Source organism: Macadamia integrifolia, unplaced genomic scaffold (assembly GCF_013358625.1).
Source record: "Macadamia integrifolia cultivar HAES 741 unplaced genomic scaffold, SCU_Mint_v3 scaffold2462, whole genome shotgun sequence".
Classification (NCBI taxonomy): Eukaryota; Viridiplantae; Streptophyta; class Magnoliopsida; order Proteales; family Proteaceae; genus Macadamia; species Macadamia integrifolia.
In genome coordinates, this window is record NW_024868732.1 from 1 (window position 1) to 13,857 (window position 13,857).

Below are 13,857 nucleotides of genomic sequence, written 5' to 3' on the forward strand. Positions count from 1 at the left end.
AGGCTTCACACCTGAAAGAAGACGTCATTACAGATTTTGCTCATTATAATCTCTCGAACTCCAGAGTTTCAATTTTCATGCATGAACCCACCATATTCAGCTCACAACAATGATTAATCAGATATGCTGAAGTATGATAAAGATAAAATCAAGCTTAAAATTCAAACGGCAACTCTTCTCCATAAAAATGAAATTTATATGCTGAAAATAGAGGGGGGAAATAACATACCAGTCATGATATATTCCAATCAATCCCCTCTCATATATAACTCCCAAAGTATTTTTGTCAGCGATGGTGGGCACAACATTCATTACCCATGGTTTTGGTGATTCAAGTGCTGCAGCAAAACCTCCAAGCCCAGCATTCATATCCATCATGTTCCTATATCTCTCAGTTCCAATTAATTGATTGATCCTTTTATAAGAATTTACATGCTTCTTCCACAACCTATTGTCTTCCTGATAAGATTCTGCATTGACCCCTGGAACAAATCCCTTAGCTATTCTAGGAGGGACTGCAAAAAGTCTATCTGGGAATCTCTTCAACTCCCCTCCAGCTACTTTCTTTCGTCTGTTGATCTCAGGCCAAGGGGTTATGCATGCCTTCATTTTCTTGTACCTAGGATAGAACACAAAAAGTCAGATAGATATATAAGAAACCTGAATGCCAATTTAAGAGCTTTAAGAAAGAAATTCTAGACGAGAGAGGAAACTCCTCGGTATACTTGTAGACTTCATGGCAGAAAGATCCAAATTGAGTAGTCTACACAATATAAAGTTCTAAACATAATATGATGAGGAAAAAAAAAAATGCAAGATCCTTCTGTCATTGATATCTGAAATGGACAACCAAAGACCAAATAACCATTATCATTCTTCTACTTTTTTTTTTTTTTTTTCCGAATCACAGCTTTCTCACTCGTTAAAGAATGTTACGATCACTGCCATCATCCTACTCAATTTCGCCATGATAATGAAAATTTTATCTCTAGAATATTTATGCTCATAAGAAATAACTATCCAATTAACAACAGGTTGGCAACAGAATCAAACTTTTCCAACCCAGGCTTCGGACAAAAGTCTCATGTCTAAAATCTATGTTCGTGTGTTTGTTTCAAGCTAATTTTAGTTACTTAATTATCTATGTCCAAGCTATAACTTATAGTTAATGGGAGTAAACAACTCAACTCTAAGTCAGCCATATCTCAACTAAATGGGTTTGGCTACATGGATCCTTTCCAATCAGTTCTATTTAAAGCCATACTTGTTCCAGTCCTAAGCTATGCATGTCTCCTCACCACATCTCCTGGAGTCATTTTGGGCATAACCCTAGCTTTGTTAGCTCCTTCAAACTGAATCAAATCATCCCTCTAAACTAGAGCATTCAAAAAGCCTCCATTGCACATCCATGCCACCTCAAACAACTCTCTTGCAACTTATCATGTATCGGAGCTATTCCTATATTAGCTTCGATTTGTTCATTACATATTTTCTCTTTTCTAGCTTTACCACTTATCCATCTCAACATCTTCATTTCAGCTACAGTAAGTTTGTTTATATTTTGTTTCTTCACTACCCAACATTCAGCATCATACATCAATGCTAGTTGTATCTTTGTTCTGTATAATTTTCCTTTGAATTCTACAGAAATACATTGATCACATACTCCAAACGCAACCCCCTCCACTTCATCCACCCTGTTACAACCACTTATCCTAAAATTTCAAGTTGCTAAGTAAGGGCCCCAACAATGGATATCAACATACAACACCCCCTGGCATAGTTTTTAAGGCGGTAAGGCGACGGAGGCATTTGAGGGTCTTTCGGAGCGCCTTAGCGATAAGACGGGCATAAAGCGTCGCCTTATTGACTAAAGCGTTCCTGTGTAATTTTTTTATAAAACCAGTCTATTTGGCTCAAATCCTAATTGAATCCTATTACTCATATGTTAAATAAATATTAAAAGTTCATATTTATACCAATGTAAGATATTCATCAAGAAAACAATCGATAAAGTGAATAAGCTAAGTTCATCAATCATCAATCATCAATATTCAATCATCAATCATCAATCATCAATCATCAATCATCATAACATATTAACATATAAATATAAAGAAAAGAAGACATAAAAAATACAATTATTTATTATACTTACCACTATGATGCCAAAATGAGTGTCTAAGCCCTAAGGTCATCCACTATATTTCTAGTCCTGTCAAAGAAGAATGAAACTCACCACTGCCGAAGCAAACTCACTGCTGCCCGGAGCAAAATGGTCGCCTAGATCAGTGGTTCTTCCTTGTTCCTTGATTCCCTCTCAAAGCCCTTTCTTGAAATCCTTGACAAAATCCAAACCCTGTTTGTGAATTGTGTTTTTGTATTATTTGTTTTGGTTATTTTTGGTAGAGTAAAGCTGATCTCATACATCTCAAGTGTTAAAAAAATCATACACCTACCAATAAAAAATATATATTTGGAATCTTCATCAAGTAATTTTAAAATGTGTTTTGAAAAAAAAAAAACATAAGGAGCTACTTCACGTAAGGCAGAGCACTGCCTTACTATCTCTAGACCGCATCAACGCCAAGGCGCTGGTAAGGCGACGCCTTAGCAGCACCTTAAAAACTATGCCCCCTGGCACATGCAGGTCCACACAGACACACACACACACACTACTCTACACATGAAGCTCTCACGCGGTGGCACCATCAAGGGGGTACAGCACGTAGGGGCATAACAACACATAACACAAACCCCTCACACTCAGTAAATTTCGAACACCTGATTTTTGGGTCTGATACCATGTGGAAAAAATCAGATAAAACAACGGAATCAATGATGAAGAAGAAGACGAGCAGAAGAAAGAAAGAAGAAAAGAAGATAACAGAGAGAGAGAGAGAGAGAGAGAGAGAGAGAGAGAGAGAGACTAGGGAGAAGAAGGCTTACAGTTGGGAAAAAATCCCCTTACTCTCAGCCACACTATTCATTTATATTGATAAAATAGGGCAGTTACACAATACGATAAAGACACCACTAACACAAGACTTCTCTTTTAAGAAAAGACTATAGATCATAACTATCCTCTAGTAGACTACAAATAAAGACAATAATTCACAGACTATAGAGACAATAACTTCTAACTATAAGCTTTAATACACCCTATTATAATTCTCTGTCATAAAATTTCACCACCTCCCCTTTAGTCCTATTGTTACTAAAGTTACAGACCATAATGTCTGTTTTCGTTCTTTTTATCTTAAACCTTTTGATTCCAAGGTCAATCTCCATAATTCTAAATTTGCATTTGTCTCTGCTTTTGTTTCATCCACAAAACAATATCAGCAGCAAAAAGCATATACCAAGGGATCTTATCTTGAATGTTTCTAGTTATCTCATCAATGATTAGCACAACAAATATGGACTTAGAGCTGATCCTTGATGTAACCCAATTGTAATTGAAAATTCACTACTCTGCCCATTGCATTTTTTATACTAATCAATACACCATTACACATATCTTTAATGACGTTCACAATATTCGAAACACTTTTCTTCTCTAATACAAGCCAAATTAACTCTCCATGGACTCTATCATAAGATTTTTATGTCAATAAAGACAATATGAAGATCCTTATTATTGGAGTTTATGTAATATATAGTAGGGGTACATTAGGAACTGCCCTTATATTAAGGTGTCTTAAGTTGTTTTTTCATCTTTGGCCTCCACGGGGGGCATTATGTAAATTTCCCTATCTTAACGCTAAACAGGTGTGGAGAGCATTCAGCTCACTCACGTTTTGCACTCTTCCATTACTCTCGTCTCTCAACTTCTCTCCCTCTTCTTCCTACCTCTCTTCTCTTCATATTCCTCCTCTCTAACCCTAATATCCTAACTTCCAACTCTTATTGCATTCTCTAAATCTTTCAATTAGTCTTCCAATAAAATAAATAGCTTATGTGGCCGATTTTCTTGGCATAAAACCAAATTGTTTATCCAAAATATTAATTTCTTGTCTTAGAAAGGATTCAATTGCTCTCTCCAATAATTTCATAGTATGGCTCATAAGTTTTATTCCTCTATATTTATTACAGATTTAAATATCACACATTAATTTCTTTAAAATTGGGACCATAATGCTTCTCCTCCATTCATTTGGCATTTTCTTGTGCTCAAAATCTTATTAAATGACTTAGTTAGCCAAGTTATTCCACAAATTCCTAAACTCTTCCCCACCTTTGTTCGAATACAATCCAGACCTATTGCTTTACATATTTCACCTTCTTTAAAGCTTCTTTTACTGCAGACACCCTAATTTTTCGTACATATCTAAGACCTGCGGTTTCATGATGGTTATTACAACCTTCTAAACCATTATTACTTGTATTCTTTTCATTTAATGATTTTAGAAATAGTTTCTCTTTAATGTCCTCATTACTTATTAATACATTATCATCTTCACTTTTAATGCATCTAATATGGTTGAAATCTCTATCCTTTCCTTCCTTCATTTTAGCTAGTTTATAGATATATTTTTCCTCTTCCTTTGAACTCAAAATATTATAGGGATCCTCATATTTATTTGTTCTTGGTTTCCCTAATATCTTCTTAGCTTCATTTATAGCAAAATTATACCTTTTTAGATGTTCTTTAATCTTATTCCTTTGCCATATTCTAAAACTAGATTTTTAGCCTTAATGGTTGTTGGAACTTTATCACCCCACCACCAAGTTCCCTTAGATGAATGTTGTTTTCTTTTAGATTCGCCTAGAACTTCTTTCACTACATTGTTCATATAAGTACATCTCATCCCAACTCACATTAGTGTCTCGATTGAAGTCCCACCTTTCTTGTTTTAATAGTTTATCATTAAATGTCTTCATGTTTTCTCTTTTTAAGTTCCACCATCTTATCCTAGGGATTATGTATATAATCTCACAACTCCTACAACTTACCATCTTAAAACATATTTATGACATAAATCTATGTTGCATGGTTAGGCTCTCTCCTTTTACAAAATGGAGAAAAACCATTCAATATCACACAATGTCAAAGTGTTACAAGTACATGCGTACGTGTTACAACTAGTCAAGTACAAGTGCATAAACAAAGCTAAAACACCCTTACAAAATTGTTGCTTCAACTATATCAGTACCACATAGAGTTCCGGGAAGGCTCAAAAGCCTTTGGGGGGAAAAGGATAATACCTCTAAGTTTGAGTCTTTCACAAATCTTGTTAAAATGTGGCAAATTGTCATTGTAGATGCGTTGTAGTCATCTGTAGTCCCCAACACTTTGCTCCACCAAGATAAGTAGGTTATGTGGCCAAAAATACCAAAGCTATGGAAATCACTCGAAACTCATGAAAAGAGTCAAAATTTGACCCATTATGATCGAAAAAGTGCTTTTGCACACACTATTTGTACCAAAACTGAGTCAATTGAAATTTCAGTCAAAAGCTTGCATTACTTCTAAGTCCCACCCAGTTTCATTTCAACCTTTGCAAAGCCGAAATATTTTGCTACATGTATTGATTCTAACAACTGATTGCAGAGGTGATAACCTTACAATCTTATTAAATGTTCTTCTCTCTTTTCAAAGCTTTTTTTTTTTCAAAGCATGTGTTTACTATTATTAGATCATAAGGCATAGCAAATTGCAAACTGAAGTCCCCTCCTCATTCTTATCTCTAAAATCATATCCTTCATGAATTCTTTCATAACCTCTACTATCTCTTCCAACATGTCCATTTATTTCTCCTCCTATAATAATCATTTCTCCTTGACTAATTCTTGAATTAATCTATCCATGTGTTTCCAAATTGTTTCTTATGATTTTCATCGAATCCCATTTGGGGTGCATAAGCACTAATTATATTGATTACCTCTTTTCCTAATACATGTTTGATGGATACTGCCCTCTCACCAATTCTTTTAACATCTATACCAACTTTTTTTATTTAACTTTTATCTAATACTACTCCCACCCAAGTTCTATTAGTTTTATCGTTCTATTAGTTTTATCACCAGTAAACCAAAGTGTAAAGTCATTTAATTCCTTAGCTTTTTTACCCTTCCATCTAGTCTCTTGTATACAAGCTATGTTAAATTTTTTTTTCCGGCATTATATCTATCAATTCTAAGAGGGCGGGCACCAGTGCAACTATAAGGTTGCTCTATTGAAATTTCTTGGTCCTGAGTTCGAACAAGGAAACAGCTCTCCACAAAGAGTGGTAAGGCCACATACGTATACCACTCCCCATACCCTGCAGTAATGGGAGCTTCATGCACTGGGTATACCCTTTTATATCTATAAATTATAAAGTCTTTTCTGTTAAAGTTCCAATGTTCCAAGATGCTAATTTTATCCTACACTTCTGGAACAACTTCTTTACATGCACTCTTCCATGGTGCTAGAACCCTTGCTCACTTGTCACTGCAATAGGGTGCCGAAGCGGTGTGTCACATATGGTTGATGCCTAGCTAACTCTTGCTCACCATTTACTACACCTCATAGTGCACCGCGTTTCTTCCGAGGAACGTCCTAGCATAAGGTCAAAAATATAAAGTTCTAGGATCCATGCAAAAGGGTTTGGCCATTGTTTTTATGATGCCGGCTGCCAACCTGATGCACCAACCCTCCTTTATTCGGGCTTGGGACAAAAACACAAACCATAATATGTAATTATTAACAGATATGTTCAACCCAAAAAAAAAAAAAAAAAAATACAGATATGTGAGTTCAAACCACGACAATGGCATTGTTGGCATTATTTAAAGCTCAATGTGTAGTTCCTCGTTTAAATAATCCAAAATCTGAATAAATAAAATGTAATAAAGGGTTCCATGTACACAACAAAATCTGTGCAACTACAATAAATAAATGTTTTAATTCAGATATGGACAAATCTGAACCAGCTAGAAGACAAGGGTTCAAGTCAGAGGGCAGCCACTTTACACAAAATCGAAAAAGGCAGAAAGTTACCCCTCCCAGGATCGCTGGAGAATGCTACACTTACACCAGGTTACTGCACTTTAATTTAGACACTCACATGAGGTCTATCCAGAATCCAGTTCTGAATTAAACAACCAATCATAGTACCAGACCAACCCATCGTCCAATCATGAACCAGTTTTCCCACCCCTAGTGACCAATGCACAAACGTCAAGAAGTTAACATAGTTTGAAAAGAAAGCTCACCAAACATCATCAGCATTTGTTGATTTGCAAAAACTTGTGGATTTTATATCACAAGAATCAGCATTCAGTTTCTTTCTCCAGATGGCAATATCTCCCTTCTCATATTTCTTCTCCCAGCAAAGATTTTCAGCCAACTGTTCGGTCCTTTTTTGCTCCTCCTGGAGGTCCTCCTTAGACCGGCCCCATGTCTTATAGTAGGTCTTCCAGTTAATGGGAGGGCCAGACAAGATCCAGTATCCACCAGGTCTGAGAACTCGATCTACTTCCATCAGATACATTCCATCTGCATGTAGAACAGTTTCTAGTCTGAGAAAATGACCTAAATCTTGTTCCCAATATAACAAATCCCATCTATGCAATCAAAAGATAAGCCTGCAAAGCACGAGCCTACAACAAAATGGCAGAAATAAAGAGAAGTAATAAAAGGGAAAAGAACACAGGATTTGAGTGAAAGTACAGATTTCCTCATTGCCATCCCTGGTCCCACATTAGGATTTCCATTTCTAATAGATGATAATACCATCAAGGGATTTGAATCCAAGGGTAAGCCAATCAATGACCATGGTTGAGTAACTTCCACTATTAGATGTGTAACGCCCCGGCCCTACACCAAGCCATAGTATTGTCCACTTTGGCCCATGGGCCTTATGGCTTTAAAATGCGTTGTGACTATGGAAGAGATGCTTAGAGTTATCAACTAGCCCAATCTTTTTCCCCTAGCCAATGTGAGACTAAAGAGATGTCCCCCTCAACTCCTCCCCTGTTTCTTGTCCAACCTTTGGGGCTCACCGGAACTAGGCCGTTTCTTGGGCTTGACAAGATGAACACCCCCCAAGGGAAAACAGGAAAATCAAGGCCACCTCCATGATCAATTCATCAGTGTTGAGTTGGCCACTATCAGTCGGTCATGGACTAGTAAAACAGCACACTGAAGGCCATAAGATGCCCTTGCCCCCACCCCCACCCCCTCTAAAATCTCCTAGGAAAATTCCCTCAAATCTTTTTGGTAGAGAAATTTGTGTTTCGGTGGAGGGGGGATTATTAATGTCCAACAAGCTGATGCAATATTCAATATAGTTTCACAAGAGCTTGGAGAAGATAAGAAAGACAACTTTTCTTGTTAGATATACGATAATTGTACAGAAATTGAAGGATCCCCCCCCCCCCAACCTTATTATTCTTTAGCTTTCAAAAATCATCCAAAAAATTTTAGAAGTAGGATGAAATCTATAAAGACACTGGTTTATATCTATAAGATGACACAGAGGAACATGAAATGAAAAAGAAAAAGAAATAGAGCATCGACTAAAATTCTATACAGTGCATTCCCAAGTATTTGCAATGAAAATGGAAAATCTAAGGCCTTTAAATCACAGGGAGGCATAAAATGACATTTACCATTTGATGTCCATGGTATCAAACACCGAGCACAATGAGCCATATCAAATGATCTTGATGGGTATGGAAGCTGCATGGTTCCAAGAACACCAATGACAGCAGGCAGTCCTCGCTCCATAGCAAACTGTACTTGTGCTTCATGATTGTCCCGTGGTGCAAATGACATGGTTATTACATTTCTCTTCCACAGGTATGCAGCCCAGCTTGCAACCTATATCATGCTTGAGTTAGTCAGTCCAGCAACCACCAATGACAAGGTCATCAACTGAGATTGATCAACAATTACCGTTACATGAAATACATAACTAAAATTAACCATATGTTAAATATACATGGCCCCAACATATATGGGTCTCAGAAGATATACCAACTCAAAACTCAACTAGGCCTCGCTCTCAGGTTGGCACTTCTACTTGACTAAGTGGTATTCAACTCGTGCAGTGGATGTATGGGCTAGCCCATGGTGCGGTCAGCTGCTAAACACAACTTTTCAGATATTGCATTTACTGAAATTGCCAAAGTAAAAAGTAAATGGACAAGAAAAATATCCAGATATTTGATGGCTAGGACCATCCAATTGACTTTCTATGCAAATTCTTCATAGGACCTTTAAAGTAGATCCTTCCCCTGCATGTCCACCACACTCTAAAGCACAAATTTGGATGAATATTATCCATACATGAGTAAATGTCAAATTCTTAAGATATGGTGGGGTGTCTTCAGTTGAACCTTTCTTACACCTCTCTGTTCTAGGTGTGAAATGATATAGAAATGGAAGTGTCAATAAGTTGAACCTTATCTCCACAGCAAGGTTCCCTGCTACTGAAAGACCCATGGTGTCAAGGATCAGTCCAGTCTGAGTCACAATCCTACAAAGTAGGTTGGCAGATCTATCTGCTTCTCCATGTGGCTTGAAATTAGGTTGTCTGATCATGTCAATTGAACGGGCAATCCTTCTCAGCCCAGAAGCCCTGCCTGGACCAATCTGGTCCCACCCTGCAGCACTGATCCTTGAGACAATGGTACTTACATACCTGCATCATTGCAAGACTCTATAGATGCATATATGCAACATAAAAAGGAGACAAGTTCACATCATGAAGTATGAATAAAAATGCTGACTATTCAATGAGAAATGACTAGTGCTCTATGCTACAACAGTAAAGCCTTGAATTCTAATGGTCAGGAAAGCTTAAGTTTGAAGAACCAACATACCCCACAACCCGTATCCAGCGCAGTTCTAATAGTGCCATCCGCAATTGGGATCACTGATGCAAGCTCATCAATGTAAGCATCTGATCCTTCAGGAAACATTGTTCCTCCGCCGGGAAACTTGAACACATTACCCTGAAGCTGTACCCAGTTTTGGACAGCCTTCTCAATTGCTAGACTTGTGTAAGGAACATTTGCATAATGCACATAATCACGGCTCTTTGGCCAGGGATATGGAGTCATGTATCCTTTGGGTGCAGGGATAAGACAATGCAGTTTTTCATTTTCCGATGGACAATGTCTTTCTCTATACACCATATTCTCCCGTGGAAAAGTCATCGCACGCTTTTGTTCATGACATGGAGTATAATCAGTGTACTGGTGGTGACAGGACTTGAACATCTCAACTTTAGCCTCAGAAGAGTGTAAAGTACCATCGTTTTGGTGGGTCTCAAAACTCAAACCTTCCAAGATGCCACAATCTGTCTGCTTAATAACCTCCCATGCTATGGTATCTCCCTTTCCAGAACCACTTCTCTGCCATGCCCCCAGTAGATAAAAGAATCCACAAAGACCTATAATGATGAACATACGCTTTAAGCTCCAAGTCCTACTGCTTCCTGAGTTCAGTTTTGAGCCCATGATATGCTTGAAATGGTTCCTGACTAGTATTCTGCAAGGAAGTTAGAAGACAGAAAACAACAGGTTATAGTGCATATAGTTTAGAGAGAGAAAAAAAAAAACCAGGCATTCAAATTAATTTAGCCTGCTTGGTTCACATATAAGTCATCTAATCTTTAAAGAGATTAAAATCACTCTTGTATCACAATAATATATACTTGGTCAGATGAATTCAGGTTAGAATTAAAATATTACACACTTACAACTATACTGATCTATTTATGCATTAAACATTCCAATATAAAATCATTACAAATAAAAAATCCCTCATGAGTTCACGCATGGAAATATCACAATTGTAACTCCAGACATCTAAAGAGATATGAAAAATGTTCCAAACCAATCATCTTTTCTACAGACCAACTTAATTCTATGGTTCTGGTTCTGGTATGGTTAGGAATTTGAAACCACTTTTAAAAGATCCCATTCAACGAGCTATCTGTTTGTGGTTACCCCCATTTCTATATTCTTTGACGAAGAGTTTCACATTTTATTCCTTTCTTTCTTAATTCTTTAAAATGTTTTAACTTTTGATGACTAATTGTATGGAAAGATGTTTAATACAGTAAAAGCAGTCTATTAAGAAGCTCCATAAAACCAAATTTCTGTTGGAGGATAAGTTTGCTTTGCAATAAATTTGGAAGGTACGAATTACATGGTTTGATGGAGAGCCTCTGGCTTAGTAGTTCTTAACAAACCAATTCACATTTCTCTTCATTCCCAGCAGTGTTGCTAGAGTCGAACAAACTCAGATTTTCGAAAGTTGAAAGTTTGGATCCCAAGTTATCAACAGTCCTAGTAATCCCATAAATAATAAAGCATCACAAAAAGAACAAAGTGGCTGAGTTCAAAAAAATGTTCAAACAACTGGTTTTTTTTTTTAAGAGTCAAATGATCAAAAAATGAGGCTGGGTCTAGTATTACTCTGCATTCTTACAGAACCTTCTTTAATGTGATACAGAAGTTTTTATTTCCTACCATGTAAACTGGGGCAGCAACCGAAGACCCCAAAGCTGAAATTTGAAACAGCATGTAAATGATCTTCTATGGGGTTAAATTAAACAAAATTAAGGAAGTTAAAATCACAAGGTCTGAGATTTAATTGATATGCATAAATTCTAGGCTCCTAACAATTAGCTTCATCTACCAAACCCAAATTCAACACCCACCTCACCAAGTTAAAAGGGATAAAGAAAGTTATTAACAAATGCATTTCAAAGAGAGCATAAAAACAGAGAACTATTACATTAAGCAAGAAGAACAAACAAACACCAGAAACAAAAAACAAAAAAGTGGGAATTAAAAAGAAAGCGCAAATCTATATAAGAATTAGAAAGAGATATACCTCAGCAATCAAAAGGAGCACTTATCATGCCCTAACGTCAGGCCTGAAGTGTCTTGTCTTCAACTACTCTCAACCCATTTGAATTGAAACAATAGACGAGGAATTTGACACACAAACCGGTACTTATCAAACAATGATTCATGCAAAGTTAAAGATGATGAAAAATTACACAGAACAAGCTCAAGTGCTCAACAAAGCAACAAACAGATTCGTAAGTTCTCCATCACAGCTCTACGAGAGAAAGAGATAAAAGGAAGAAAAACGATTTAAGAGGACAGGGCCAGCACAGGGCAGAGACTGCAATTGTTCGGTTTTAGTTTTCTATCGGACCTTTGTCGGTACCGTTATTTTCAAAACGGAGGCTCGATACTACAGTGCCGTCCGTACTTGTCGTCTCAACTTTTGCTTCCAACCCTGTCCCTGTGATATTTTCATATTTTCAGATTTAGAAATCATTTCATATGGGAGAAAGAACGCTGCCCGTCTAGTGTTACTATTTCCCATGCTTGAGGTAAAAAGACCCAACTGCCCCGTGAGCTGGGTATTTTACGTTCAACTGTGTCAGGAATTGAGGGCATGGGTGGACAGTATTCTCTTGCCCATATTATATAAATACACCTTCTTGTGTGTTGAGTACATGACCAATCCTACATAATGTAACATCCAACATGGCTACTCACGCATGGGCTTGCAATTCATTTTGTATTTTGTTTTATTCTTCCTTGGAATTGTGTTCTACATATGCTACGCTCCCAAACATATAACATTATCTCTGTTTTTTGTCCTTTTTGAGAGGGTTCATGAATAAGCTGCACAAAAATGATATGCGATCAAGGATTAAAGTATCGGTATCGGTCGCCATATCGGTGGGTCAAAATTAAGATACGTATCGAAGGGTATCATATCGTATCGAAGATACGCTAAGATACGCTAAAGATACGCACATAAATGGATAGGGAACACATTTTTATACACTTTTGCATAAAAAAAAGTTAAAAAAAACTATATATAACATGTAGAATGCATAAATACTTAAGTAGAGGGTATCGTATTGATAGACAAATATATTGAGTTGAAAATGTTCAAAATGATGAGGTTTGAGTTTCTTACAGTTTTTTCTTTCCTCATTGCCATTGCCACTGTGATGAGTGCCGTGAAGAGTGTCGTGGTGGTTCAAATCCTTGGCTAAGGACCTTCTTCTTCAATAGGAGCAACTACGATGATATTCTGCACTTGTCGAATATAAGCACAATATTTACCCTAGTCGAAATATTTATGGTAGTGGGTCTCCCATTCATTGTAGAAAAATTAAATTTTTTTTATAGAAGTTGTAGATTAAATGTTTTTAAAGAACATATAAAAAATCAACAAAGTGTGGACCAATATATTTGAGTAGATCTGAGAAATAAAAAAAAAATTGAAACCCTCACTTTTTTGGGGAAAAAATGTGGGTTTCATTTGAAATCATGTATTTAGTAATTATAAGTTATGACATTATTTTTAAGAGTTGAATGAACTAAATTTTCTAAAAAAAAAAAATTTTGGGGATTTTTTTCTTTTTTTTTAAATTAATTTTGAAATAAAAAAATTAAAAAAATATATTTTTTTGAGAAAAATCAAAAATTTCCATGGAAGTTGTAGAACACTTGTTTTTACATAACATATAAAAAATCTAGAAAACTGTTGGTGAGAATGTGAAGTGTTTGTTTCAAACAACAAAAAATTCACACTTAAGTAGCCGTATCGTACCGATACAGTACGATACGGCTCGATACTACACGATACCTTCGATACGTACCGATACTCTCGAAAATTTTCAGATTTTCAAAAGTTCGTATCGTAGAGTATCATACGTATCGGTACCGATACGGTACGGCACGATACAATACGTACGATACGCCGATACACAAAAAGAGGCCCAAAATTCCCCGTAGCGTATCGGTATGTATCGTGCCGATACCTACCGATATGGATACGTATCGGCCGATACGGCACGATACGCACTGATACTTAAAACCATG

General features: G+C 36.7%; 1 protein-coding gene across 1 annotated transcript; it reads right to left on the bottom strand.

Moving 5' to 3' along the window:
* Positions 1-102: 102 nt before the first annotated feature.
* On the bottom strand, positions 103-12,229 carry LOC122066554 (probable methyltransferase PMT14). Its single transcript, XM_042630372.1, has 5 exons — positions 11,837-12,229; positions 9,814-10,483; positions 8,599-8,809; positions 7,201-7,483; positions 103-619 (listed from the first exon to the last, which is right to left on the bottom strand). The coding sequence occupies exons 2-5, from the start codon at positions 10,450-10,452 to the stop codon at positions 118-120; spliced, it is 1,635 nt and encodes a 544-aa protein (XP_042486306.1). The 5' UTR covers positions 10,453-10,483; positions 11,837-12,229; the 3' UTR covers positions 103-117.
* Positions 12,230-13,857: the final 1,628 nt, after the last annotated feature.